We start from the raw sequence: 27358 nt of genomic DNA, 5'->3' as shown, positions 1-27358 counted from the left end.
TTGATGATGTGTCCAAAATTCTACACCGGGAGTGTATGGCCTGTCAACTAAAGTCTTTGCCCCTCAGTCCCTGATAAATGTCCAATTGTCTATATCTATCCTTGTGCTGGGCAGTTGAAGGGTGTAGACTTGTATCGCATGTTTCGTCTCCTTCTCAACAGTGGCGAATGAGCAGGGGGACTCATTGAAACCCAACTGCTGTGGAGGAGAAATGACTCTGACTTTGGTCCAGGTTACAGACTCTGTCCAGTCCCACTCTTATAAATACTCCTCTCCTTCCTGTCCCACCTTGAGTATTCCCTCTGGTTGTTTAGAGTATACGAGTGGCAAGCCTCGGCCACCTCTCCTTGACAGTGCTAGATTGGATACACTCTGAGTTGTTAGGATCAACAGGAGGAGCAGGATATTGCAGCCGGCATTAAAACAAACATACAATGGCCTGCTGCACAAATAATCTCCAAGTTGAGCCGATATGATCTGACAGTTTAAACACTTGAACTCAAAGACGCCCTGTTTTGAGGGGGATTGCTCAGTGCCAGGGTGTATTCTGGACCCAAGGGCTTTTTCTTCTGATTAGGGCTTGTTTCACTGTGAATTGCTCGGGTCACTGTAGGTAAGTGTCGGAAGGAAACCATTTTCCTCCTCTAGCTTGTTACCTGATTGTGTAAATAGCTGACCCCTGACCCCAACCCCACTCCACACGTATCTGTGGCTGGGGCTGAGGTTAGAAATGGGGCTGCGGTTAGGGCTGGGGCTGGGGTTAGGACTGGGGCTGGGGTTAGGGCTGGGGTTAGAACTGGGGCTGGGGTTAGGGCTGAGGTTAGAACTGGGGCTGGGATTAGGGCTGGGGGTTAGGACTGGGGCTGGGGTTAGGGCTGGGGCTGTGGTTAGGGCTGAGGTTAGAACTGGGGCTGGGGTTAGGACTGGGGCTGGGGTTAGGGCTGGGGTTAGGACTGGGGCTGGGGTTAGGACTGGGGCTGGGTTTAGGGATGGGGTTAGAACTGGGGCTGGGATTAGGGCTGGGGCTGGGGTTAGGACTGGGGCTGGGGTTAGGGATTGGGTTAGGGCTGGGGCTGGGGTTAGGGCTGAGGTTAGAACTGGGGCTGGGATTAGGGCTGGGGCTGGGGTTAGGACTGGGGCTGGGGTTAGGGCTGGGGCTGGGGTTAGGGATGGGGCTGGGGTTAGGGATGGGGTTAGGGCTGGGGCTGGGGCTTGAGTTAGGGCTGAGGTTAGAAATGGGTCTGGGGTTAGGGCTGGGGCTGGGGTTTAGGACTGGGGCTGGAGTTAGGGATGGGGTTAGAACTGGGGCTGGGATTAGGGCTGGGGCTGGGGTTAGGACTGGGGCTGGGGTTAGGGATGGGGTTAGGGCTGGGGCTGGGGTTAGGACTGGGGCTGGGTTAGGACTGGGTCTGGGGTTAGGACTGGGGCTGGGGTTAGGGATGGGGTTAGAACTGGGGCTGGGATTAGGGCTGGGGCTGGGGTTAGGACTGGGGCTGGGGTTAGGGATGGGGTTAGGGCTGGGGTTAGGGATGGGGCTGGGGTTAGGGATGGGGTTAGGGCTGGGGCTGGGGCTGGGGTTGGAGTTAGGGCTGAGGTTAGAAATGGGTCTGGGGTTAGGGCTGGGGCTGGGGTTTAGGACTGGGGCTGGAGTTAGGGATGGGGTTAGGGCTGGGGCTGGGGTTAGGACTGGGGCTGGGGTTAGGGCTGGGGCTGGGGTTAGGACTGGGGCTGGGGTTAGGACTGGGGCTGGGGTTAGGGATGGGGTTAGAACTGGGGCTGGGATTAGGGCTGGGGCTGGGGTTAGGACTGGGGCTGGGGTTAGGGATGGGGTTAGGGCTGGGGTTAGGGCTGAGGTTAGAACTGGGGCTGGGATTAGGGCTGGGGCTGGGGTTAGGACTGGGGCTGGGGTTAGGGATGGGGTTAGGGCTGGGGCTGGGGTTAGGGCTGGGGCTGGGGTTAGGGATGGGGTTAGGGCTGGGGCTGGGGCTGGAGTTAGGGCTGAGGTTAGAAATGGGTCTGGGGTTAGGGCTGGGGCTGGGGTTTAGGACTGGGGCTGGAGTTAGGGATGGGATTAGGGCTGGGGCTGGGGTTAGGACTGGGGCTGGGGTTAGGGATGGGGTTAGGGCTGGGGCTGGGGTTAGGGCTGAGGTTAGAACTGGGGCTGGGATTAGGGCTGGGGCTGGGGTTAGGACTGGGGCTGGGGTTAGGGCTGGGGCTGGGGTTAGGACTGGGGCTGGGGTTAGGGATGGGACTGGCATGTTTTCCAAAGGCAGGATTTCTGCAATACAATAACTGTGTCAATGTTTACCACAGCGGTTGACATTCAGTCAGTCTGTCAGTCAGTCACCTGGACACCTACCTGCACACGACCCCCGAAACGAGTGGACAATCCATTACCATATTTACAGAGTCCCCTTACAGCCTGTATATTTTACATCCTTCAGAGAAAAAAACATGAACTCTCCTTGCTGCTCAGCTCCAACCTATCAGCTGCCTCCTAGTCATAAACACGAAGGCATACTGTAATCCACTTGATAAATATCAACTAAAATAAAGCAATCAGCTGAAAGCAATTTGCATGTCTGTGTTGGAGCCAGCGGCTGGTGATTTTCTCTGCTGTCATCCATCATGGGCTCCCGACTCAGGCCAAGATACACAATGCCTTTAAATTGCTGTCATATGGAGCCTAAGTTCTGAAAAACCCACCATTTCTCCTGGTCTGTTCTTCAAATAAACTTGTTTGTCTAATGACTGTAGAGTTTTTGTTTTTCCACTTACAGTACAACAATGATTCAGAGAGAAAGTTGGTGTAAAGTGTTATTTCCTTTGTTTGATGTAAGGTTGGCCGCATGCAGGACCTCAACTAGAGGTTTTTATTCTGAGCGTAGCGCCAGCCCAGCGTCACAGTAAACTCCTCATGGGGATTGACAACCATGGGCCATCACCTGTACCAGGTCACAATTCAATATGTCATTATCAAGGCAACATGTGTCCACCCGTTAGCTTACTTATCAGAGATCATTTTTGAGTCATTCCCATTACAATAAAGGGTTTCAGGAATCTCCGCACCAAACCAAAAATATAGAGAAAGCTGTATATGAGCTGCGGTGTTTACCCAAAAAAGTATCCAAAAGGGGGCTGACTGAAATATATTGAATTAATAGATGTAAAGTAAGCAAGAACAAACTTGTATTTTCTTGCTCTACAATCAAATCAAATCAAATGTATTTATAAAGCCCTTCTTACTGTCACGTTCTGACCTTTATTTCCTTTGTTTTGTCTTTATTTAGTATGGTCATTGCGTGAGTTGGGGTGGGCAGTCTATGTTTGTATTTCTATGTTTTGCTATTTCTGTGTTTTGCCTGATATGGTTCTCAATCAGAGGCAGCTGTCAATCGTTGTCCCTGATTGGGAACCATATTTAGGTAGCCTGTTTTGTGTTGGGTTTTGTGGGTGGTTGTTTTCAGTCTTTGTGTGTCTGCACCAGATAGAACTGTTTCAGTTGTCACTTTTGTTGTTTTGTATTTTGAGAGTTCACCTTTATTAAAACATGATGAACAATTACCACGCTGCTCATTGGTCCTCCGATCCTTCTAACTTATCCTCCTCAGACGAGGAAGACGACAGCCGTTACACATACATCAGCTGATATCTCAAAGTGCTGTACAGAAACCCAGCATAAACCCCAAATGCAGGTGTAGAAGCACAATAACTGACCAATGGAAATATGAATATAATAAACTGCCAACACCCATTGGTTCACCCATCATTTTCAATTCCACAATGTTTATCAATGTGTTCTATGGTGAAACAAGCCCACAGTGGCAGAGGTCCTACAGAAACAAGATAAGGTCCCAGTGTTGGGTTTGAGCTTCGCTGCCTCCTTCCCCAAACATTTTCTTTCAGCGAACATGCCAAGCAGAGCATCTGTCATTCTGTCAGGCTGTGTGTGTGTGTGTGTGTGTGTGCGTGTGTGTGTGCGTGCGTGCGTGCGTGAGAGCGTGCGTGCGTGCGTGCGTGTGTGTGTGTGTGCAGGACGTCTGTAATCGACACCATCAGGGGAAAACCCTCGAACGATACAGAGGGGTGTGAGTTTACCTCAACTGCACAGGAAAGATCAACATACTTTAGTGAGCCTTGTTCCACATTATGCTGAAGGGGACATAGACATCTGGTCAGAAACATTTCTTGATATAGAGGCCAACTTTAATGGGATACTTTTCAGTTAAACTGAGCTGGAAGCTATTCCAAATCCTGTACTAGACTAGTATAACAGTTTTGGACTAGACTAGTAATAGATTGATTGTGCCGTGGCAATATGTGATAACTGGTATTAACCATGAGATGGAGCTGTTTGTTTCACCCACTCAGAACAAAGCAAATACCGTAGCCTACACGAATAGGCATTCGAGAAAATAGCTATCATGATGAGAGAATCTATAAAACGTAACATCTTCTGAATCCCATCTCTCCCCTGTCACCTCAAATAATGATGTAACGCTTCAAGAGCCTAGTTTACCTGTTAGATACTGAAAGACGGACAGACTAGAAGATGTTGTTCAAGTTTACTTGTTTTCCAAGCGCAACAATAGGACTCCTCCTTAATGCTGATAATTCCCCTCTATGCACTGAGTGCACAAATAAATAACGTCCTCAAATAACCCCTCCTCATCTTACACACGCGTTCACACAGACCCAACGACACATGTGATCTGCCCTCGACGTACTGCCCCATGGACTGTCCACTGGGGCCTATTCAGTGACTGTGATGGCTTCAGCATGTGTAGTGCAGGTTGATGTTTTTGAGGTGGGGTACTGAACACTTATTTTCTGTGTGGAACATGAACCGATGTATTCTACCTAGCGGAAAGGCAGGGCAACAGGAACAATGGTCTTGTCGCTGCACCTCATCTCATACATCCCCAGAACAGCACAGGATGCAGCAGGTGATACATCGCCATCGGCGAACTTTCCTACTATCTGAGGTTACAGCCAATCTTAACACACTTCATCATTTAGTTTGATTTACGGTAAGTCCTTAGAGCAGCAGCTGAAGAAGCAAACACAAAGAAATTGATGCAGTGTAGAATGATTAGTCTCTCTAGGCAGATGGGTTGCCTCCCACAATGTGAACCATGTTCCAGCATAGGTCTGGGATTTCCGAGGCTACAGAATGACTAAACAGAAAAGAGAGAATCATCTATTCTATTTGAATGTATGACAGTAGGATCATAGGTTACAGTTAATTGCATGAATATTCTCCTTCATAATATAGAGGGACTGAAGGAGACAGCAGAAGCCTGTTACTGACAATCCCATGCTGTGCCATTACAGAGCTGCATGGATGGCTTGCAGGTGGAGTCTGGGAAAGTGACACTCCCCTGAGTTGACACAGTTGAATATATTGTTGTAACACTCTGGACAATGACGCTCCCCCGGTTCATGCATAATCACCGTTGTTTCTTTTCTTTCAGAACAAGTAAGCAGGCCTAAATCAATGGAGGTTCCTGAAACAATCCCGATGTGCAACAAATCATACCTCCAAGGAGCACTTAATGTCTTCACAAACACGTTGAACACTGTTTGCAGTGTGTTCTCTGGACATGAAAGATGTCCTGGACATGGTTTTATGGGGAGGCATACTTTGATGGAACACACGCACACTTCTGACATGTCCACGTATATTGAGAGATTTTTAAATGTAAGAAACCAGACCAAATAAGTAGACCTAGATTTTGTGTTTGATATTATGTGTATTTGAACATTTTCAGTATCTTTCGGGTTAGCAAGAATGTAAGCATTCAACTGATTCAACCCTCAAATCATCACAAGTAGGCCTACTGCACACAATGTGAATGTGAAAAACCATGTTCTACATTTTTCTAAAGCCACATTTTTGAATTTTACATAATGGTATTTATTTAATCAACTGTATATCTCATATTTATGCTCCTGTTGTATGCAAAAAAAATCAGAATTCTGCTCTTTTTGCCACCCACCTATTCCTATTCTTCTCAAAGCAGACGGGGAGTAACTTCCATTTTGAAGAGGTGGAGGGGGAGTGCCTGAAGGACCAGTTATTGCCCGTCCCCAGCCGCTCAAGAGCTTTCTTGAATGGACACCGGTCGCTGAATTTCTTGAACGCACCGATTGACACAGAGGAGAGCGCGCGGGATAGGCCTACCCAACTCAGCGCATGCCGATACATCGCACGCCACGGCTCACTCGATTTGGACTAATTCAGAAAGTGGCTGCAGCTTCAACAACACAATGTAAAGAACTGTATCTTGGAAATAAACACTAACAGGCAGTGACAGTAAACTAAACAAAAAAGGCTAACTGTCCTAGATAATTCAACTTATATTTAGGGAGTTTCGAGCCAGGGAAAATGCATTTTGCTGTTTGTAATTTTTCATGAGTAAAATCATAATTCGCTACTGAACCCATCCCGGAACCGATTTGGATACCGCCTGCCTCTTAACAGTGTTAACGGGTCTCCTGCATGTACTGGAAAAATGAAGCTCTGTCCCCACACCCAGAGAAGAACAAAGTTTTATTGGACAATGTTTTCGTTGATCAGGTACATCACATGACATATAATTTGAAAATGTGCCTATGCTCTATAGGCTATCGACTCATTACAAGTGAATACTTATTTGCTTGCGCTGCTCTCTGAAATATCCTAGCGGATTGTCTTTTTGTTCTCCACGCTCCAGCCTATGTTTAATGACAATTATATAGATATTTCACATTTGTGCTAGCGTAATTTCGTTTAAACGAAGGCCAAAATGGATTCTGAATCCCACCCAAACCCAGATTTTTGGCACTCTTGAATACCGTTATAATCACCAAGAGAGCTTCAAGTGGCCTATCATAAGCGAAGCCGAGACAATCACGCTCCTTTATGTTGCAAGTTATGTACATTGTCTCCTATGAATAGTGCGACGTTCAAGAGCCTCTTCACATCCTAGTCTTGTGTACAGAAATTCGATTTTCGATTACGGCTATTAAAATTAAAATATGCAATTCTTCTGGTGGCGCGATGCCTTCTCTGATTGACAGTTGAAATTGACACCCTGGCTGCCTCTAATCTCGAGCATTTGAAGCCATCACTAATTGCAGGTAGTCCATCTTTTCAGTGTTTTCGATTGCATGGGAACTATTAGGCTATGCGATTATTTTAGGAGGTAACCTACGGGTTGTACATAAAGGGGAAAATAAATCCTAATTCTAATTGCTTCATCAAAATTATCTTTTGTTGCCAGGATTTAAATGCCTGAGAAAGTATTATTCATTGTTTTGCACCGGATATAGCTTGAGGTATGGGCTGGTAGGGATGCATAGCCGAAAGCGCAAAGCAGAGCAGGGCGCAGAGCAGACTTCAGTCGCAGCTCCAGGCTTCATCTACACGGCTGTTTTTCCACAAACAGAATAGCTTCATAATGGTGAGTTATTAAAACATAAGACATTAACGATTTTATTTAATCAAAATAGGAACTTCGACATGATCATAGGAGACTTGGCCGAACTTGGACACCCTTTTTTCATTTCCCAACCACATTTTCATAGTTTACTTTTGTGACAGGCCTTTGAAGTTTTGTTTTCAGTAGCATAATGTTGTAGTAAGCTCATTTCATTCGATTCTTTTTTTGCATTTAGGCCTACTCTATACAATGCTTGTTTTCTTGTAACCTATGAGGGCTTGTCCTGTACGGTGCCATGTGTCCTGTAATTCATACGAGTCTATAGGCCTTTTACCTTGCATCCAGGTCGCTATAAGGTTATGACATGAAAAATCTATCCCAAACCTCAGTCTCACTCCGACGGGGAGCTTCACGAGGATGTGAAAGTAGAGGCTCCTTTCCTGCCCAGTCCTCCGGTAACACCGTCTATGTGCTCGCCTCCGATCCTGGCCTCCCCGACGCCGGTTCGTTCCACCGGGAAAAACCAGTGTGCCAGCTGCGGCACAGAGATCCAAGACAGATACCTACTGAAGGTAAGCATTATAATGCCTTTTATTACACCGGTCAAATCAAGTATCATTTACGATTCAATTTCAAACCTATTTCTTCCTCACAAGTTGCCTGCATATTTGCATAATCTTTCAAGTTACTTCCATTTTATAAAATAAGTACACCAAACAAATTATTATTTTATTATCATTATTATTATTACTACGAGTATTTATTTCTCATGGCAGGTGAATAATTTGAATTGGCACGTGGGATGTCTGGAGTGTTCAGTCTGCAGAGTATCATTACGTCAGCACAATAGCTGCTACATCAAAAACAAAGAAATCTTTTGCAAATTGGATTATTTCAGGTAGGGTAAGTTTTGCTATTTGTTTTCCATAAAATTAAGGCTGCTGTATATTCTATGTTTGGCTCTAATGTTTACAAACAATGGATTACTTATCACATCTTATTGCAGGGAGATGGTTTAAGATCGACCATACTGAGCCTATCCTATTTATAATCTGTTCCGTTGGTATATAGATTTTTTTTAACCAAAAAATACATTGTGTCAAGACAAGTGTTTCGTTATGTCTCGGGGCAAGTAAACAGGATTGGACTGTTTTTTTGTATCGTTGTAACGTCTAAATCACACCAATTCATAGACACGCATTACCTTTATTAAAGCAAAAACAAATATGTTAACAAGGCTATCCGAATAAACCCATAGTCCATTTTTAACATCATAAATACGCACACTTTTACACCCAATACCCATTTTTCGTCAAAGGTACTTCGGAATGTTTCTCTTTAGATATATTAAAATTATTGCCTTTACTGATAATGTGGTGGACATTATCAAAAATTTTACTCTCAATCATGATTCTTACAACTTTGAGATCACTACATTTAAGCTATTCGTTTTCGTTGTTCTTCATTTATCAAGTCATCATTCCCTCCTTCGACCAGGGCGATTGCTAAAATACTGTTTAATTTATCAAGGGCTATTTTTCTCACTCACAGAAAGTTCAAATTTTCGTCATACACTGGCGGTCTATAGGCTATTTGTAGCATGCCAACTAATTAAACACTATTTATTGCTATATTATCATTATTCTATATTTATATTGCTATTGTTATCCTATTGCTGTTGCTATTATTGTTTTAATTAACAGTAGGCTCAGTTATATTTGACTAAAGTGAAATTAGATTGGAAAAGCAATGCTGTTTATAATCTTTTATAATAAGAGTTTCTTTCTATTTCTGGCCTGCACAACATTTCCGTTGATTACACATTTACTTTAACTAGTAGCAGTGAAAGACGACTAAAAATGTCCCCTTCTCCTCTCTGTCTCATCATAGTAGGTTTGGCACCAAGTGTAGCCAGTGCGGGCGCCAGGTGTATGCCACTGACTGGGTACGGCGGGCGCGGGGCAGTGTGTACCACCTGGCCTGCTTCGCCTGCTACTCCTGTAAGAGGCAGCTGTCCACGGGGGAGGAGTTTGGTCTGGTGGAGGGCAGGGTGCTGTGTCGGGCCCACTACGACACCATGGTGGAGAACCTCCAGAGAGCGGCGGAGAACGGTAGGGTACCCAAATATGAGCCATGTATGGGATATTCTCAAGTTAGGATTCGTCCCTGTGGGAAACTGTATTGGGGAAGAATTCAGACATAATTTGTGTCATACATGTCTTACCCCGAGGAATTTAGTGTTCGATATCCAGCACCTGCACAAATTGCATGTGTATGATCTCTTTCAGGTTAGTTATAAAGTGAACAATATTAAACTGTGTGGTGATGTTTCTTTCCTTCTTGTTCCTGGGACTTAGGGACAGGTCTCACTTTAGAGGGAGCCTTGCCCTCTGATCAGGATGGCCAACCCAAACCAGCCAAGAGAGCACGCACTTCCTTCAGCGCTGAGCAGCTACAGGTACGGTAGGTGTGTGTTTATGTGTGTGAGTGTCTGTGAAAGTATGCGCAGTATTTGTGTGTGACAGAGCGAGACGGACGGAGTGACAGGGTGATATAGTTTTAGTATTACATTTTCCATAATTCAGATGAATGTGAATGGCTGACTGAATTTGCTTGATTCAGTGAATATACAGCTGAATATGTAGCTTCATGACTGAGTTTGCTCGGTGTGTTCTCAGGTGATGCAGTCTCAGTTTTACCAAGACAACAACCCTGATACCCAGACCTTACAGAAGCTGGCAGACATGACAGGACTGAGCAGACGGGTCATACAAGTATGTATGATAATATCAAACTAGTGGGTGTAATGTTGTTAGACATATTGAAAATGAATGAATGATGTAATAAAATAGACAATATGATCAAATAATTCATCTTTACCAGATTACTTCTTGCATACACCATTCAATGATCTTTAGTAATGTTACATTTTCAATAGGTTTGGTTTCAAAACTGCAGAGCAAGGCATAAAAAGCATCCTCCCCCCCAGCACAACGGTCACCTCCAGGGCGCCCCTTACCCCCACTCCAGAATCCCCCCCCCACTGCCAGACAACCTCTACTCCCCCTTCAGCAGTCCTGACAGACCACACCTGCTGGCTCTGCATGGATATATAGACAGTGAGTTGGTTACTCCCTCTCGATGGACAAAACATACATGTACATTGAGGTGACTTTAGCTCTAACAGAATTTTCGAATTTTTTACTCTGCCAATTAACATTATCAAAGATATGATTCTGCCCATAGTGTATTTCAGTTCACGTCACATCACATATGGCTTCTTGTGCGATGTATTTAGTCTTATTGCATTTAATAAAAATATATATTTCTGTTGCTTCCTGTGCACAGGTCATCCCTTCTCGATGCTGTCCTCCCCTAACCACCTCATCCACCCAGGCATGACCTTACCACAGTTGCCCATCAGCCACTAAGTAATACCCCTGAGACCACCTCCTCCACAAGCCGTCTCCCTCGCGGACCTTTCCATCCCAAAACTTTGAGAACAGTTCAACATTTGTCTCTTCCATTTTACTATACAAGAGGACTTTTACTGTCTCCATAGTATGCCAAGGTGGAGATATCACATATTCAAATGGATGGACGGTTTTATAAAGGCAGCTCGACTTTAGATCGTTGTTGGAAAAACATCCCAGTTCAATACAAATGTGGTAATCATCAGGACCAGATTACACTACCCATTCCTTGACAGGGAATGAGTTGGATCTCCAGGACCAGATTACACTACCCATTCCTTGACAGGGAATGAGTTGGATCTCCAGGACCAGATTACACTACCCATTCCTTGACAGGGAATGAGTTGGATCTCCAGGACCAGATTACACTACCAATTCCTTGACAGGGAATGAGTTGGATCTCCAGGACCAGATTACACTACCAATTGCTTGACAGGGAATGAGTTGGATCTCCAGGACCAGGGTTGGGAACAGGAAGACTCTTCCAACAGAACATATCAATTCACTCACTGCGGATTCAGATTTCTCATTGTCTTATTCATCAACTTATAGTACTGAAGGTATTTTATGTTTCAATTCCATTCGTTTTAAATATGACTTTTTTCCTGTTACTCCGTCTGCTTGTTTTCCTGTATAAAACCCTCCCATGCATGGACTACATATTCCTGTGTAAGGTGAGGATGAAGACTCTTCTGATCTTGTGTGTTTAGAGAGAGGCGGTCTTGTGTGTTGTGTTTACTTATTTCGCTCGTGAAATGGAAAGCTTGTGTCCATTTATTTATTTAAAAAAAGATACTTCACCTAGAAGCACTTTTAAAAATGCTTTCAAATTAAAGAAATAATTTATTGTAAATTGTACATATTTTACCGATGTAATAAAATGTGCCTAAAAGAGTGTTGGAAAAATAGATCGGTTGAAAAACAGATAATTTCACGTGAATTCACATAGAAATAAAACACTTTGGTTTTTCAGCAATACATGAAGGATTTAAGTGCCGCAATCTTACGTTAAGGATTTAAGTCCAATCACCTTGTGTAATAGGGAGAACGCTGTGCTGAAGATAAAATACACACTTGAACTTATTATTTCACAAATGCGCATGCACACATCCACCCACCCACTCACCCCGCTGATAGAAGCACCTTACACTCATTGAACAACATTAAATCCATCAGGCCACCCAGTAAAGGCCAAGTATCCTTTATAACCTGTATTTATCAGCAATATTCATAGGTATGTAATGATCATGCTACAGGTTGAGGGTCCCCAATTTATTCCCTATGTGTTTAACGTCCGCAACAATCAATCCGATGGCAAGAACCATTCAAAGCGTTTAACTCTGTGGATAGTATTGATCTAGCACTCTGTTTAATTCCATATGTCCATTTAACTGTGTTAATCTGAAATTGTTGTATTGATTGGCAGCACTCAAGCTGCATTTGTGGCAAAAAAACTGAATAATGAACTCAGGAAAATATAGTCTTGACCGTTTCCTTTGTTAGCGACCCCAGTCAGTTATCTGTTTTAACACTTTGCCTGGATCAATTCCCATTTTAATGCTCTCTTCAAGTAGGTCGACAGTCTGTCTTCCCTGATATTTTAGAATTTGACAAAATGAGAGAAGAATTCAGCTCAGCCCACCTTGATAAAAAGCAGTACAATGCTTCAACATGTTTTACTACCTGTTATTCTTTGCCTTATAAAATTGAAGTGAAACACGGATTATACATCACAGTAATTCAATTAACAAACCTATTCAGACTCATATTGCATACAGTGTTTTCAGTTCACATAATCACAATTCTTGTGAAATAGTACATTGAGTTAAACAGGTCTTATCATATGCAATGAAAGTGAGACAGGAACAATACTCTGACAGGCCTCACACGCACGCGCACACACACACACACGCACACACGCACACACACACACTCGCGCACACACACACACTCGCGCACACACACGCACACTCGCACACACACACACACACACACACACACACACACACACACACACACACACACACACACACACACACACACACACACTCGCACACACACACACACACACACACACACACACACACACACACACACACACACACACACACACACACACACACACACACACACACACACACACACACACACACACACACACACACACAAATACTATAGTTAAATCCCTTCCCAGTAAACAGCTCTGATACTCTTGCCACATACTGTGAAACAAATGGAAACCACAATCATTCCATGCTAAAATATCAGCAACAGACATCTCTGTCTGGAGCTCACATATCTGGCATCCCAGTCGCAACCTCTCTCTCTGTAATTCTGTCAGAGGGAATTCACTTGAAATCAAAGAATCTTGTTGTTGGCATTCAATGAAGGGACATGTGCTTTGAATTTGATGCATGACAGCACCAGCAAAGTATGTTTGACCAAGAAGAGGATGTACTGTAAGGTTTCTGTCTGTTGTTTGAGAATCTCAAGGATTCCAAATGTTTTAAGTGTATTGGTAAAGGTCAATAGGACCAATTGAAATGAAGATACATCCAGCCTCACCGGCCCTCTATTATCAAAGTTTCCTGCAGACACAGATCTGGGATCAGCGTAGTCTTACTCAATCGATCCTCGACCATTAGGAAGGGGAGAATGCATAACTGACCTTAGATCAGTGTTTGGTGGCATCAACCTACACATGCATGCACAGAAGGACCACTCTTCACCACAAGAGGGCACACATCTAATAACCACATCATCCCAAGCAATCGACTGACCATTGGTGCTCTTGGGAGTAGGAGTAGATGAGTTTCCCTTTGACACTGATTTAAGGTCAGGTTAGCATTTTCCTTCCTAATGGTTTAGGTGTAGGATTGAGAGAGTAAGCTGATCCTAGATATAGGCTTATGGGAAACTTCTACCCAGAACACGTTCTTGCTGCATTAGGAGACAAAGAATGTTAGAGACATGACTGCATGTTTCTTGACCCAGTGACACTGTGTGTGGAGAGACACAGAAACCAGAGCTACAGTAAAAAGAGGGGTATATATTGTAGATAGAAGCAGCAACAATGGCTTCCCTTGTGCTCTGATTTGACTATTGAAGATTTAATTAGAGATGGGCATGCTTTGACTAAGCCAGGTGTGGTTCAGGGGGAGATACGAAACCCACCCAACATCAGTGGAGCAACGAAGTGGACATTGACACATCTTAACAAAGACAAGGAGGAGGAAACGGAATCTCAAGATGTGGTCGATTACAGAGAGAGATGGGGAAGAAGAACAGTCAGGTACTACAGTTGAACAGTTTGGAACTTTAATATTCATTCTAATTACACAACCATAATTATTTTGAAATAAAAAATTGTATAACTTTGTCTCTACATTATATTCAAAGTCACTTTTTTGGTTATGCTTTTACAATCAAACCAAGTGAAATAAAAATACAAATCTTAATTCCTTGATGTGACTGGTTTTGCGAGACACCACCAATAAGCAATGCTATCAGCTATATGTATCTGATCTGCCTTTCTTGAACCTTACTAGATGTAATCTGTGAAACGACCTTTTCATTTTATTCCATGCAAAAAACTGCCTTTGTGTAGAATAATAAACAGATGATTATCAATCAGGCATATTCTGGGCTACAGTCCAACTAAATGAGATGTAAACGCAAATTAGATTTTTTTTTGTCAAATCAAATTCTCCAAAAGCATGAAAGCATGAAACAGACAGAATAGAGGTTTTAGAGCCACGGTTCTCCATGCACAAGCATCTCTGGTAGTTAGAACACTCATTTTGTCATAATGTCATGCGTCTGCCCTGTGATTGGCGGGCTCAAGTGTTTACAGATGAAATGAGGCCCCTGTGCTAATGAATAGGCCTCTGATTGCAGGATTCCTCTTTCAGAATTACAGCGTAGCTCCACTGATGAGCAATTACATCTACAGTACCTCTCGTCTCTGCTCTGCTGCGTATTCACATCACATCACTGCTCCTGCTATTCATCATCATACTGATCAGCAGCACTCAACAGCTCTCGCAACAGTCAACAAAAGTGTGCTGACGGGTGCTAAGAGAATCTTCATCTTCCTCCTCTTCCTCTTCCTAATACAACATTTATTTCTGAACTCTCATGTTCATTCTCTGTCTGCTTTTTTTGTATGTGCGTCTTTTTTTTCTGTTGTGAGAAACCCTCGTCCATACAGTGTATCACAATGAAGTACAGAGAACAGCTAATGACAAAAACAGAATAATGCTCACAGAAGTGCTTAGACTATCTAATATAGGTACTGATGATGAAATACTGTGGGCTAGTAAAAAGGCAAGCATATTTTTCTAGGAATGCCTCAGCTTGTTGACCTCGCTAAACGGCTTCTCTCTGTCATTCTCCCCCGATTATTCACACCGGATATCAAGAATAATACAGGGATTCCCAGTCATGCAAGTTCAACACAAAAATATGGGGTGATTGTGGCTTTTTTTCAAGCATTAGAGAAATGTTGTTGTTGGAACACTACAGTTGTACTTTAACCTCGTATTTAAGGTCTTTCTGACATGTAGCGTTATTCATCAGTTGCTTTTGTGACAAGACAGAAGAAATGTCTTCATGAAGGAAGTTCAACCCCACTCTCTATTTTGAAACCCAAACTAGCTGGCTGAGGGCCAGTGGTTGAAAACCAGACCACAACGGTCTATAGCAGAGCAGTGCTGAGAGAAACACTTCACTTTGAGGCCAAGAGCATCATGGTTATGGACATTGTGTCGAGTTCGTTTAAAAAAAAAAATGCTGAACGGCATCAAATGTGGGAGAATTGTGAGGATTTTCGAAAAATGTAGACTGTACACAGTGGATTCTAAATGCTAGAACATAAATAGCATAAGCTTAGATTTCTACAGTAGCACACAGTACTACACTAAGAACCATACAGATGTGAATTCAACATGAGGAGTAGCCTACCCCTGAGGAAAACTGAGGAAATAGCTAACACAAATGATTAACTTTGGCTCAAAGCCCACCCTCCACTTTGCAAAAATAAATATGAAACTTCAGCGTGAGTCAAAATGTGTTTATTTATCAGGCTGACATCTTACAACTGTAAAGCAGTACTTGAGTTTGATTAATGATTGGCTACACTCACTACCCTATAATTCACTGGTAACATCTTGGAAGCATCATCCCGGCGGTGGCTGCTGAATTGTATTGTTCTGGCAGGGACCGGCGATCAGGCATCTGGAAGACTGGGGAGTAGACGTTTCCAAACAGCCTTTTAGTTTACAGAATATACCCCTGCCCTCTCAGACAGAATTAGGGAAGAGTGGGGTAAGTTGAGACTTTTTAATTTTTTACATTCAGTATCACGTCAAGGGAAGTATGCTAACAAAGATATCTACATATATTTCAGGATGTGTATCCCTGGAAATAATCAGAATTCATGTAAACATACATTTTGAAAACATAGCTTTTCCAAAAAAAGTGGTCTCTTGGTATGGGGTAAGTTGAGCATAGGGACAGGGTAGGTTGAACCGACCTCGGGTTAAGTGCGTGTTGTCCTGTGACAGTAGGTCAAAGTTTAATTCATGGAATGGGGGTGTGGTACATTGTATAATCTTAAATGTATGCCTATATTCAGATATAAATCTGTTCAATATCACTTACCCTTCCATTTCTTGACCAGTTGTCTGGGACATTGTTCCGCTGTGCCAATTCATAGTCAAGTTCTCTGCATTTGAGGCTATTAAGCCAGTGAAACTGGTCCACGAGATTCTTGATATGTTTAGCAAGCTCAGACTTTATGTCACTGTGTGCCTATCATAGCCTCTTTCGCACAGGTATGTCAAATGCAGTTCCAAAATCCCACTGCAAACAACCAGAGACTGGCCTAAGTACAAGCAAAGGTTCTTTATTATAAATTCAGCTTTAACAATGACAGTATCACTACATAAAAATGGGCTAGGATTTAGGGCTATAGGCTAACTATGAGCTAAGTTAAACACCAGCTGATTCACAGAGCGGTGGCCAATGTTGGTTCGGCTCTTTCCCAGCAAGGTTCGTTCATTCGGTACTACCTCCTGAGCAGGGCTGGCTGGTCACCAGCTGTCCCGCTGTCCGCACCAGCCCGGCAACGTGGTAGCCTTGGTTGTAACCTCTCACAGCTACATTGGGAGTGTCCCCCGTGTCTACAATTACAACATGTACAGGCTAACAATTGGAGTCCCTCAAACATTTCGAAAATAGCACCTTCCTTAGTGCTATTGATAGTGTTGTGATTTGCCTTTATCCCAAAGCAGGCGAACAGACGCAACAAGGTGGCCATTTGTTGGTCGAGAGGTCTCTGGTCCAAATTGCGTGCCAAAGGTAAGTTCCGGTTCCTTTTAACTCTAGTTTTGGGGCATATTTAGATATTAGTTTGGGGAGGGAGGAGGTGATAGGGAATTGGCAACATCTGTCTGAAATCAATGTAGTCCATGTCAATTTTGGGCATGCAATTAAATTTCACACGTGAGAATGTCAGAAGTTAAGTAAAAGGCAATCGTTGTAAACAACACAGCACATGTGATTAAAAGGCACTTCTAAACAGGCATGTAATAAAATAATAAGACCTGCAGATACAAAATATAAAAAATTATGGGAGTCTCTAAAAAATAATGGCAGTCTCTAAAAAATGATGGCAGTCTCTAGCAAGAGTCATTGTCATTTGTGACAGGTACGTATTAGTTTTCTTTTTTGTCAATGTACCTCTTCAGTGTCATTCAGTCTATTTCTCATCCCTTGCTGCTGCTTGAATGGACTTCTTCCCTTCTCTCACTTCCTTGGCTGCTCTCTCAAGAACCTCAAGGGGTCTAAACCTCTGCTTGTTTACATGTGTATACATGGGGCATGATGATGTCTGCTCTGTACTGTAAAAATGCATCTTGAGTTCATGTCAAATTTTATTTTACACCAGGTAAGTTGACTGAGAACACATTCTCATTTACAGCAACGACCTGGGGAATAGTTACAGGGGGGAGGAGGGGGATGAATGAGCCAATTGTAAACTGGGGATTATTAGGTGACCGTGATGGTTTGAGGGCCAGATTAGGAATTTAGCCAGGACACCAGGGTTAACACCCCTACTCTTACGATAAGTGCCATGGGATCTTTAATGACCTCAGAGAGTCAGGACACCCGTTTAACATCCCATCCAAAAGACAGCACCCTACACAGGGCAGTGCCCTGGAGCATTGGGATATTTTTTAGACCAGAGGAAAGAGTGCCTCCTACTGGCCCTCCAACACCACTTCCAGCAGCATCTGGTCTCCCATCCAGGGACTGACCAGGACCAACCCAGCTTAGCTTCAGAAGCAGGCCAGCAGTGGTATGCAGGGTGGTATGCTGCAAATGTAGCAACAAAGCCCTTTTTACATCAGTAGATGTCACTAAGTGCTTGTACAGAAACCCAGCCTAAAACCCCAAACAGCAAGCAATGCAGATGTAGAAGCATTGTGTCTAGGAAAAACTCCCTAGAAAGGCAGGCACCTAAGAAGAAACCCAGAAAGGAACCAGGCTCTGAGGGGTGGCCAGTCCCCTTCTGGCTGTGCCAGGTGGATATTATAAGAGCACATGGCCATTAAGGGCAAATCGTACTTCAAGATGTTCAAACGTTCATAGATGACCAGCAGGGTCAAGTAATAATCACAATGGTTGTAGAGGGTGCAACAGGTCAGCACATCAAGAGTTTATGTCAGTTGACTTTTCATAGCCGAGCATGACACATTGCAAAAATACTATGCATGTAACATTTGTATGGGGTTTGGTGGCCATTGGCTCAACATACCCCAAGGCAAACATTTAGACTAAATTAGTCCACACAGTTACAAGGATTCACTTTCAGGCTAGGTTTAGGACCTCATATGGTAGCTCCTAGAGACCCCAACTGATGTATAGAACAATCTTAAAACAACCTACTCTGGTCTAGATGGAAGCATCATGAAACCTATAGCACAATACAATAATTTGACTTGGTGAAAACATTTTTTGGGACCTAACCTGCTTACCATTTTTTCCATGTGATTTCTTCCTTCACAGACCCCATGAAATGATGACCTCTTCCTACTAATTTGATCACATGTTTCATTATGTGTATGGTTTCCTAGAAACAAGGAGTGGCTCAACTAACCATTTGGCTCAACTTACCCCACTCTCCCCTAGAAATCAGTGTCTGATTTCTAGTTTAATTACATATGATTAGGCCTACAAAGTATTTGATTTCTATATTACACTAAATTGTTTAATTAAAGTGCATCTAAATAATAAAAATCAGTTTTGCTATTTCAGAAAAGGAATATATTTGCCCATAAATACAATAGACCCTTTTTTACCACTGAGTGACACTCTTTCCTTAAGTCAAAAGCAACACCTATCAACTTTGCATATTGGGTATGTAAATAGGTCTGTCTCCACACAGTGTTTAGGTGTTCATTATTACATATGATTGTCCAGACTACAGCTGTAAGAATGTAACCAGTAACCTTAACATCTTAATTATCCTAACCATTTTGTTTTTTATTGCTCGTGACTTCAGATTTCCTCATGTGGTCCATGTATGCCCCAGGGAACCACTTCAAGGTTATTCACTTCTTCCCAAATATGACAAAAAAAATAACCACTTTTTTATTGTTTAATACAGATGTTGTTCAATCTGAGAGGTTTTAGATGTCAACGATAATGACTGCAGACAGGCACAGATAGACATTACCGAAACCTACACTTGCAATGCTTAGGTCCAGTTTGTGTGTGTTTGTAAGCCAGAGCTTAGCCCCAACCCAACCTCCAACCTCTGCCCACCTCGGTAGCATTTCTCAGGGATTTTTCAATTTCTTTCCTTTGTCCTCCACCTCGTCTCTCTCTAGCCCCTCAGCCCTCAGCCAATCCTCATGTAAAGTAGTTGTTTTAGGTTTCTCTGTATTGTGCTAAGGATCAACAGGAATCCCTGTGCAGTGTGTGTGCTATTTCCCCCCTGTCTGGCCTAGCTACACTCTCCATTGTAGCTAATCAGGTCAGACAGGACAGATGCTTTTACTGTACTGAGATTTGAAGGAAATTCACAGGCAGTGCTGCTGATCTGAACACCACACAGTAGAGCCTGTCTGTGTGACTCCTTACTTTGGCTTTGTACTTTAGCCCAAGCATTATTGTTACATCACTGGTGTGCTAGCCTTGAGCCTCTGGTATAATTGTAGTTTTATTAATATACGTCTATTGTATTTATATATTTGTGTCATACTTGTTCAGTTGGTGGTGTTGTAACATTGTGATGATGAGAGGTTATATTAGCCTCCATATTTGTTAACTGATGATTGAGCTAAGAAAGAAGAGATGCGATTAAAAAATATTTTAGGGGACTTCAATAATGATATACAGTATGTAATTTATTGTGGCGAATTTTTCTCATATCCTCTACTCTGGTTAGTAATGTTGGTTGTGGTTAGGTTTACAATCTGATTTTTACGAGAGAAATCGTAGAACTTCTGGCTTTGCAGCTTGGCCAGTTAGTGACAATTGACAAATCTCTACTCTCTCCACCACTCTGCCTCAGCGCAGCAGAAACACATCATGGCCTCCACTTTCTCCTCAAGCAGCTACTGTCCGCCATCGCTCCTTCTCCAGCATGTCTCTGAGAAACAGCAGTGGTGGCCGAAGTCACTCCAAGGCCCCTGTCTTCCCTGTCCTCCGTCAGCACCCTGTCCCTCACCCACTCCCTCTCTGTGGGCAATGGGCTCAATGTCCTGGGCACCCTCTCCTCCCTGAATGGCATGGGTGTGGACGCAAGCGACAACGGAACCATGCATTGCCTGAACGACCGGCTGTCCAACTACCTGAACAAGGTGCGTTCCCTGGAGAGACCCAACGCTGTGCTAGAGTTCAAGATCAAACTACTAATGCTGGAGCGGGCGCCCAAAGGTCACGATATCGAGGGCATGATGGCCCAAGCTCACGCCATTGGAGAGAAGGTCAGCGCCCACATGGCCGTAATGATAAATATATGTAATCAGCCAGTCAGTAACTGTGTACCATTATAGCTTACAATACACACAATTATTGTTAACATTTGTGTAGACCTGTTCCATAAACGTCTCATGTATGCGCCCTGCTGTGTTCCTCAACATTTTGCTTTCACAATGACATTCAATCTGTCTTCGCTTTCTTGCGATGGAACACTTACATATGTGTACCTGTGTGCTTTAGTATCTAACTTTAAAGAAAATATTTTCCTTCCTGCTACTCCTCGGGTGAGAAAGAAGAACATGGAAAATGCTCGCATCATGCTGGAGATTGATAATGCCAAGCTGTCTGCCGATGACTTCAGGGTCAAGTGAGTGCCAACTTAGAGGGGCTTTTCTTCTACCTCCCAGTCTGAGAAATTCACATGGGAGTGCTAAACTGCATTGCACTTTGGATAAATGATCTATCTGTCATGCTGAGAAAAAAGAGCCTGTTCCCACAGCGCTCAGACAGAAAGGAGGCCATCAGTTCACACTGGCCATGATAGATAGGATCAAGGAGACATCATCACAGCCAGAAGAGGACTGGCCACCCCTCATAGCCTAGTTCCTCTCTAGGTTTCTTCCTAGGTTTTGGCCTTTCTAGGGAGTTTTTCCTAGTCACCGTGCTTCTACACCTGCATTGCTTGCTGTTTGGGGTTTTAGGCTGGGTTTCTGTACAGCACTTCGAGATATTAGCTGATGTACGAAGGGCTATATAAAATAAACTTGATTTGATTTGATCATCCGTTTCAGAGGTATCTGTGGTCGGCAAGGTGAAGCACAAATCAAAAGGCACCAGAGTACAGTCTGTGTCGAGGTCTGTAAGTATTCATAGTGTATTGATTTTATACAGTCAAAGTTTGGAATGCAGCAATGTTCACAGTATCTGTCGATTTATCTGTTGACCAAGGTAGGGTTACATGTGTATGTGTGTGTGTGTGCGTGCGTGCGTGCGTGCGTGCGTGCGTGTGTACCTGCCTGTGTACATATGTGAGTGTGTCTATGTCTCGGTTACCATTCATCTGTTTAGATGGGAGGCAGAGGCCCCACTGTGCCAGTCTGTAGAGAGGGACTGTCTTGCTCTGAGGATGGCCAGGTCAGACCACGTCCAAATCATAGCTACCCTCAGAGGAAATCTGGACAGCCTGAAGGAGGACCTCTGCTTCCTCAAGAAGAATCATGATGAGGTGAGAGCTCCACTGCACGGGTCAAAGGTCAAGTCATAACAGGTCCACCTATTACTGATGAGTATTTACACATCAAGCTAATCACCTCAAACATTGTCAAACAGTTTTTGGTTCAGTGGAGGGTCGCTGCAGGAAACAGAGTTGGATTCTGGATTGTCCCATTGCACATACTCTTAAATATGAATTACATCCTCAAAAAAACATGAGGATTCATATGGTATTTCCCTAAGGCATATTTTTTACCTTAAAATTATGTTTGTTATTATAGACAAATGGTGCTTTTCGTAACAGAGGTATTTGTGTTAAAATGTAAAAATATTTCCATTTGGTACAGTTTCTTTCCGCCAGGCATGTTGAATGTCACTGAAATATGATTGTGAGTAAAATGACCCTGTACTCTCTGTAGTTTCTGTCTGTAGATACCATGGTCAGACTAGTGCACATACACACAAACACATCACGCAAGCACAGAGAGTGTGTTTAGACAGCCATGCGTGGTGTCCAGAATGTGGCCAACTACGCATGCACCTTAGTAGAAGGGATATCTCACACACACACACACACACACACTATTACATCTGAACAGTCGGATACCTTTTTTAAGGCAGCTCACCACCTGGCTGCCTCCCCATAGAGCCAGCAACAACACACTGACATGAACTACCGGCTGAACTATCTGGGTGTTAGTGTGTAGACATTGATTTGGACCGATCAGTATCAACCATTACAGTTTTAAATCTCCAGGCCCACTGAATGTGTCTCTCACCATCAGGGTTGGGTTTATTTTCACTTGTAATTCCAGTTGAATTCCTGAGGTGCCTGAATTGAAATGGAGTTGACCTCAACCATGCTCTCATGTGCCTGTAGGAAATGGGTGTGTATCCATGAAGGCCTGTATGACCAACAAGCAGGTGGCGGTGGATGCGGCCCAGGGCCCAGATCTTGAGGCCATACTGGCTGAGCTGTGGATCCAGTATGAGGGCATTGCTCGTAAGAAAAGGGGGACTCAGAGATCTGGTACCTGAGGAAGGTCAGTGAGAAGTCTGGCATGGTAATGATGAGGCTCTCAGCTGAGCTCAGGAGCATATCACTCTTAAGACTGAGTAGAAGTATTCTTCAGTATATTGTCTGTATTTGTGTACATTGTACTGTATGTGGGTACAGTGTGGCAAAAAAGTATTTAGTCAGCCACCAATTGTGCAAGTTCTCCCACTTAAAAAGATGAGAGAGGCCTGTAATTTTCATCATAGGTACACTTCAACTATGACAGACAAAATGAGAAAAAAAATTCCAGAAAATCACATTGTAGGATTTTTTATTAATTTATTTGCAAATTATGGTGGAAAAGTATCCCACTGTGTATTCGATAGGGGCTGAGTTGAAAATCGACCAACCTCAGATTTCCCACTTCCTGGTTGGATTTCTTCTCAGGTTTTTGCCTACCATATGAGTTCTGTTATACTCACAGACATCATTCAAACAGTTTTAGAAAATTCAGAGTGTTTTCTATCCAAATATACTAATAATATGCATATATTAGCAACTGGGACTGAGGAGTAGGCAGTTTACTCTGGGCCCCCCTACTCTGGGCACCTTTTCATCCAAGCTACTCAATACTGCCCTGCAGCCATACGAAGTTTTAACACTGTGTTATAGTCTCCTACCATAATGATTCGATCCTTTGTTGCCTGTAAGTTCAATAAGTTGGTATAAATGTTTTCGAAGAAGTATGGATCATCCTGATTTGGACCATATAGATTAACGAGCCAAATCTCTTTTTCGTCCACTTTCATATTCAAAAGGATCCACCTTCCAATCATTCCTGACTATTTGCACATTCAGATCAACATTTTTGTTAATTAATATCATCACACCCTTTGAGTTCCTTTGTCCATGACAGAAAATTATTTCACCACCCCATTCCTTTTTCCACACAACTTCCTCTAAGGATGTAAAGTGAGTTTCCCGTAAGTATATATTTATATTCCTTTTCTTTTAGACATGTAAAGACTGATCTTCTTTTTTATAATCTGCTAAACCATTACAATTATAACTGGCTATACTTATTTCACCCGTTACCATAACTAGATACTATTCTCAGTCTAAATTGACCATAATTAGTGCTTGTAAAGTTACTGCCATCAGAGATATTATGACGGTCTAAACTAGAGCTTTCAAATGTCTGATATTTAGAATTCAAGAAATAGGTTCTAGCAGTATTTGTTTTATTCCCTTGCCTGTTTGCCTGTGAGCCAATACCACAGATGTTAGAAAATTCAGACAAGATATTATGTATGTAGTAAATCTGAGTAGGGTGATGTGTATGATATTGGATGTGATTTAGTGAGAGTGTGTACGATGACTGTGTAAGAGTAATACTATAATTTGTGATGTCCAGATAAATAATTACTCTGCCAGTTTGCATGGTTGAGTGTCTGTGTGTAACATGTAGTGCATATATCCTTAATATTCATGATGATAATTGTAATCCATATCATATCACCATCAAAGTTGCATCATAATTACCTTTAACATGTTTGAAAATCACATCCCAGCATTTCCATAGCAATTGACATTTCACATGATCATGAAAGAGACCTTGCATTACTCTAGAGACGGCTTTACTACAGTACAAATGTATTCCGTACAATATGTTATTATTCCCCAATGCCCCTATTCTGATATCTTCCCCTTGCTTGTTGTAAACATAAATAAACTTATAGACAAATACATAATAAAGATAGACAAACAATAAACACATTCAATTATAAAGCAGTTCTCGACAATAGAAAGGGGGAGAAAAGAGAGAGTGAGAGAAGAGAGCGAGATCAGGTGTGTATATATAAGTCTGTATGTGTAAGCAAGCATGTAATTGAGTACGTGTGTGTTCATATCCACTTCATTAATGTTGTGATATTTTTACAGTTCCCATTCCTTTTTTTAGTAACCTGAAGCCCCTGTAGAATTTAGTACAGCCACGGTGTTATGGAGCTGTCTCGGAATAGCTGTCCATCTATAAAAAGTTTGTCCATAATGAGAAAGGCATGCTTACCCTTCTCCCTTTGTTGTCTTTGTACTGGATACAGTCTCTTACAACGTTCGTTTATCTCCCTTGGAAATTGGTAATTGAGACCAAATTTGGTCCCTTTAAGCTCACTTCCCCTGCTTTTGATCAGCTCCTTTTGCTGGTAGTGTTCAAATTTTGCGATGATCGGTCGGGGACCCTTGGTCTTGTCGTTCCGAGCTCCAAGTCTGTGTACTCGGTGGAAAGCCATCTTGTTTACAGTCTCTATAGGAAGTTTCAAGGCGGATTGCATGAATTCTCTGATCGTGCCCTCTGGATTATTGGATGCGAACCCCCGAAAAAATATGATATTCACGCATGCTACGACTTTGTATGTCTAGTAGCGACTCCTTCATCACCCTGTTTTTCCTGAATAGACAATCCATGTTGGAATCGTGGATTTTTACCTTGGCTGTGAGTGTCTTGTTTTCTCTTTGGAGCGTGAGAATTTCACTCTGGCTGAATTCCAAACTCCCCCCAAACCCTGCTACCTCCTCACAAAACTTTTCCAGTGTTGCATGGATTCCAGCCAGAGCACTAGCCTCTACTTCAACGGTAAGTCAATCGTCTGTGTCTGTAGATGAATCTGTTTTTTTTTTTTGTCGGGTTGAACTGCATTTTTGGTTAAGGGCTTGTAAGTAAGCATTTCACAGTAAGGCTGATACCTGTTGTATTCGGCATGTGACAAATAACATTTGATTTGATTTTGATATTAACGTTTTAGGTTGAACAGGCCTCTTCTGGCTGTGTGTGCATAATATTAACATGTTAGTTGAAACAGTGGTGAGCCAGGTGTTTACTACAGTTACCTGATTGCTGTGTCAGTGCAGGAGCTGGGTGTTTAACAAGCCACAACAATTTGGCAGCCATGTCTGTGTACAACATTAGCATTCGAGTGATGAGCTGTGTAGTTGTAAGCAACTATCACATTGCTACCATTTCTGAGTATAACACTAGCGTCATAGGTTAGTGATGATTTCAATTTCTAGCTAAACATAGAAGGCTAACTTGGCTGCCGTGGGCTGTCCTGTCTGTCCACATGCAAGTGGGTGTGTTGGATGGGAACCTGGGAGAGAGCAGCCATAAATATGCTCTGGAGATGGACCGTCTGCAAGCCACTCCATGTCAGCTGGAGGAGGAGCTGTCCCAGCTGTGTCTGGGCATGCAACGCAACAAGACTGACTATGAACAGATGCTCCGCATTAAGCAGAACCTGGAGCTGGAGATCACCACCTACAGGCGGCTGCTGGAAGGAGAGGAAGTGTGAGTCCCTTTATTTCAGCCTGGTGTCATAGACTAGACGTAATATATTCAAAGTAAATCCGGAACACTGAAATTAGTGTAATATGTTACGTTTGGTATGGTTACATTAGTCATACGATTGCTAATTAGCAACTTTCAACTACTTAGTACTTTTAAGCTACTTAGCCAACCTAACCCTCCCCCTAACCTTAACCCTTCCCCTAACGCTAACCTTAACCCTTTAGCCTAACATTAGCCAACATTAGCCACTTAGCAAGAATTCCTAACATATTGTAAGTTTTGCAAATTTGTAACATATCATACGAATTGTAATTCATAACATATCATATGAAATGGGTGTTGGACATCCACAAATGAATACATACCATACAAAACGTAAAATATACTAAATGGCGTGTTTCGGATTTACCTACAGAATAAAATGAAATCCTCTGAGACCAGGTTGTCTATTTATTTATTTTAAATATTTGTATATTTATATTTTTCAGCTAAGATTTAAACTCAGACATAATTAGTATGCAGATTAACATTCCCTCATTTTAGATCTGAAAATGAATACAATAAGATATTGGTGTAGGCTTATGTTTCTTGGTATTAGTAATTTGGGAATCAGCGTCTTGGTGAATTGTAGCTGAGAGAAATCCACTCCAACATATATACATCTCAATGGAGTTGCGTTGCGATGGGTGTCGGGGTGGTATACACCGACTACATCAACTCACTGTCAGTCGATACTTGTAAAAAGAACAATTGTTTCATTTTTGACTGTGTACCTATGTTTGTCCTGTTTAACTGTGAGCTTTTCTTTGGGTGCTGCACTCCGTAGTTTTCGTAAAAAACGTCATTCTATGTGACGTCTGTCAAATTGCGTCGCATAATCCACTGTTATCCAATCAGGTATGAAGTTAGCAACTTCAAA

General features: G+C 42.7%; 1 protein-coding gene and 1 pseudogene across 2 annotated transcripts; both read left to right on the top strand.

The window, feature by feature from the left end:
• The first annotated feature begins 6115 nt into the window (after positions 1-6115).
• On the top strand, positions 6116-11807 carry LOC129826105 (LIM/homeobox protein Lhx6-like). Of its 2 annotated transcripts, none has more exons than XM_055886430.1 (8): positions 6116-6580; positions 7814-7996; positions 8201-8322; positions 9315-9535; positions 9782-9882; positions 10103-10198; positions 10363-10543; positions 10773-11807. In XM_055886430.1, exons 1-8 carry the CDS (start codon positions 6503-6505, stop codon positions 10853-10855), a joined length of 1065 nt encoding a protein of 354 aa, XP_055742405.1. In that variant the 5' UTR covers positions 6116-6502; the 3' UTR covers positions 10856-11807. The 2 variants fall into 2 exon arrangements, with proteins under 2 accessions (XP_055742405.1, XP_055742403.1); XM_055886428.1 differs by lacking the exon at positions 6116-6580 and adding an exon at positions 6961-7445.
• Positions 11808-20494: 8687 nt separating this feature from the next.
• LOC129825889 (keratin, type I cytoskeletal 18-like) lies at positions 20495-26443 on the top strand (annotated as a pseudogene).
• Positions 26444-27358: the final 915 nt, after the last annotated feature.

Source organism: Salvelinus fontinalis, chromosome 28 (assembly GCF_029448725.1).
Source record: "Salvelinus fontinalis isolate EN_2023a chromosome 28, ASM2944872v1, whole genome shotgun sequence".
Lineage (NCBI taxonomy): Eukaryota > Metazoa > Chordata > Actinopteri > Salmoniformes > Salmonidae > Salvelinus > Salvelinus fontinalis.
This window is presented reverse-complemented; position numbering and strand designations above follow the sequence as displayed.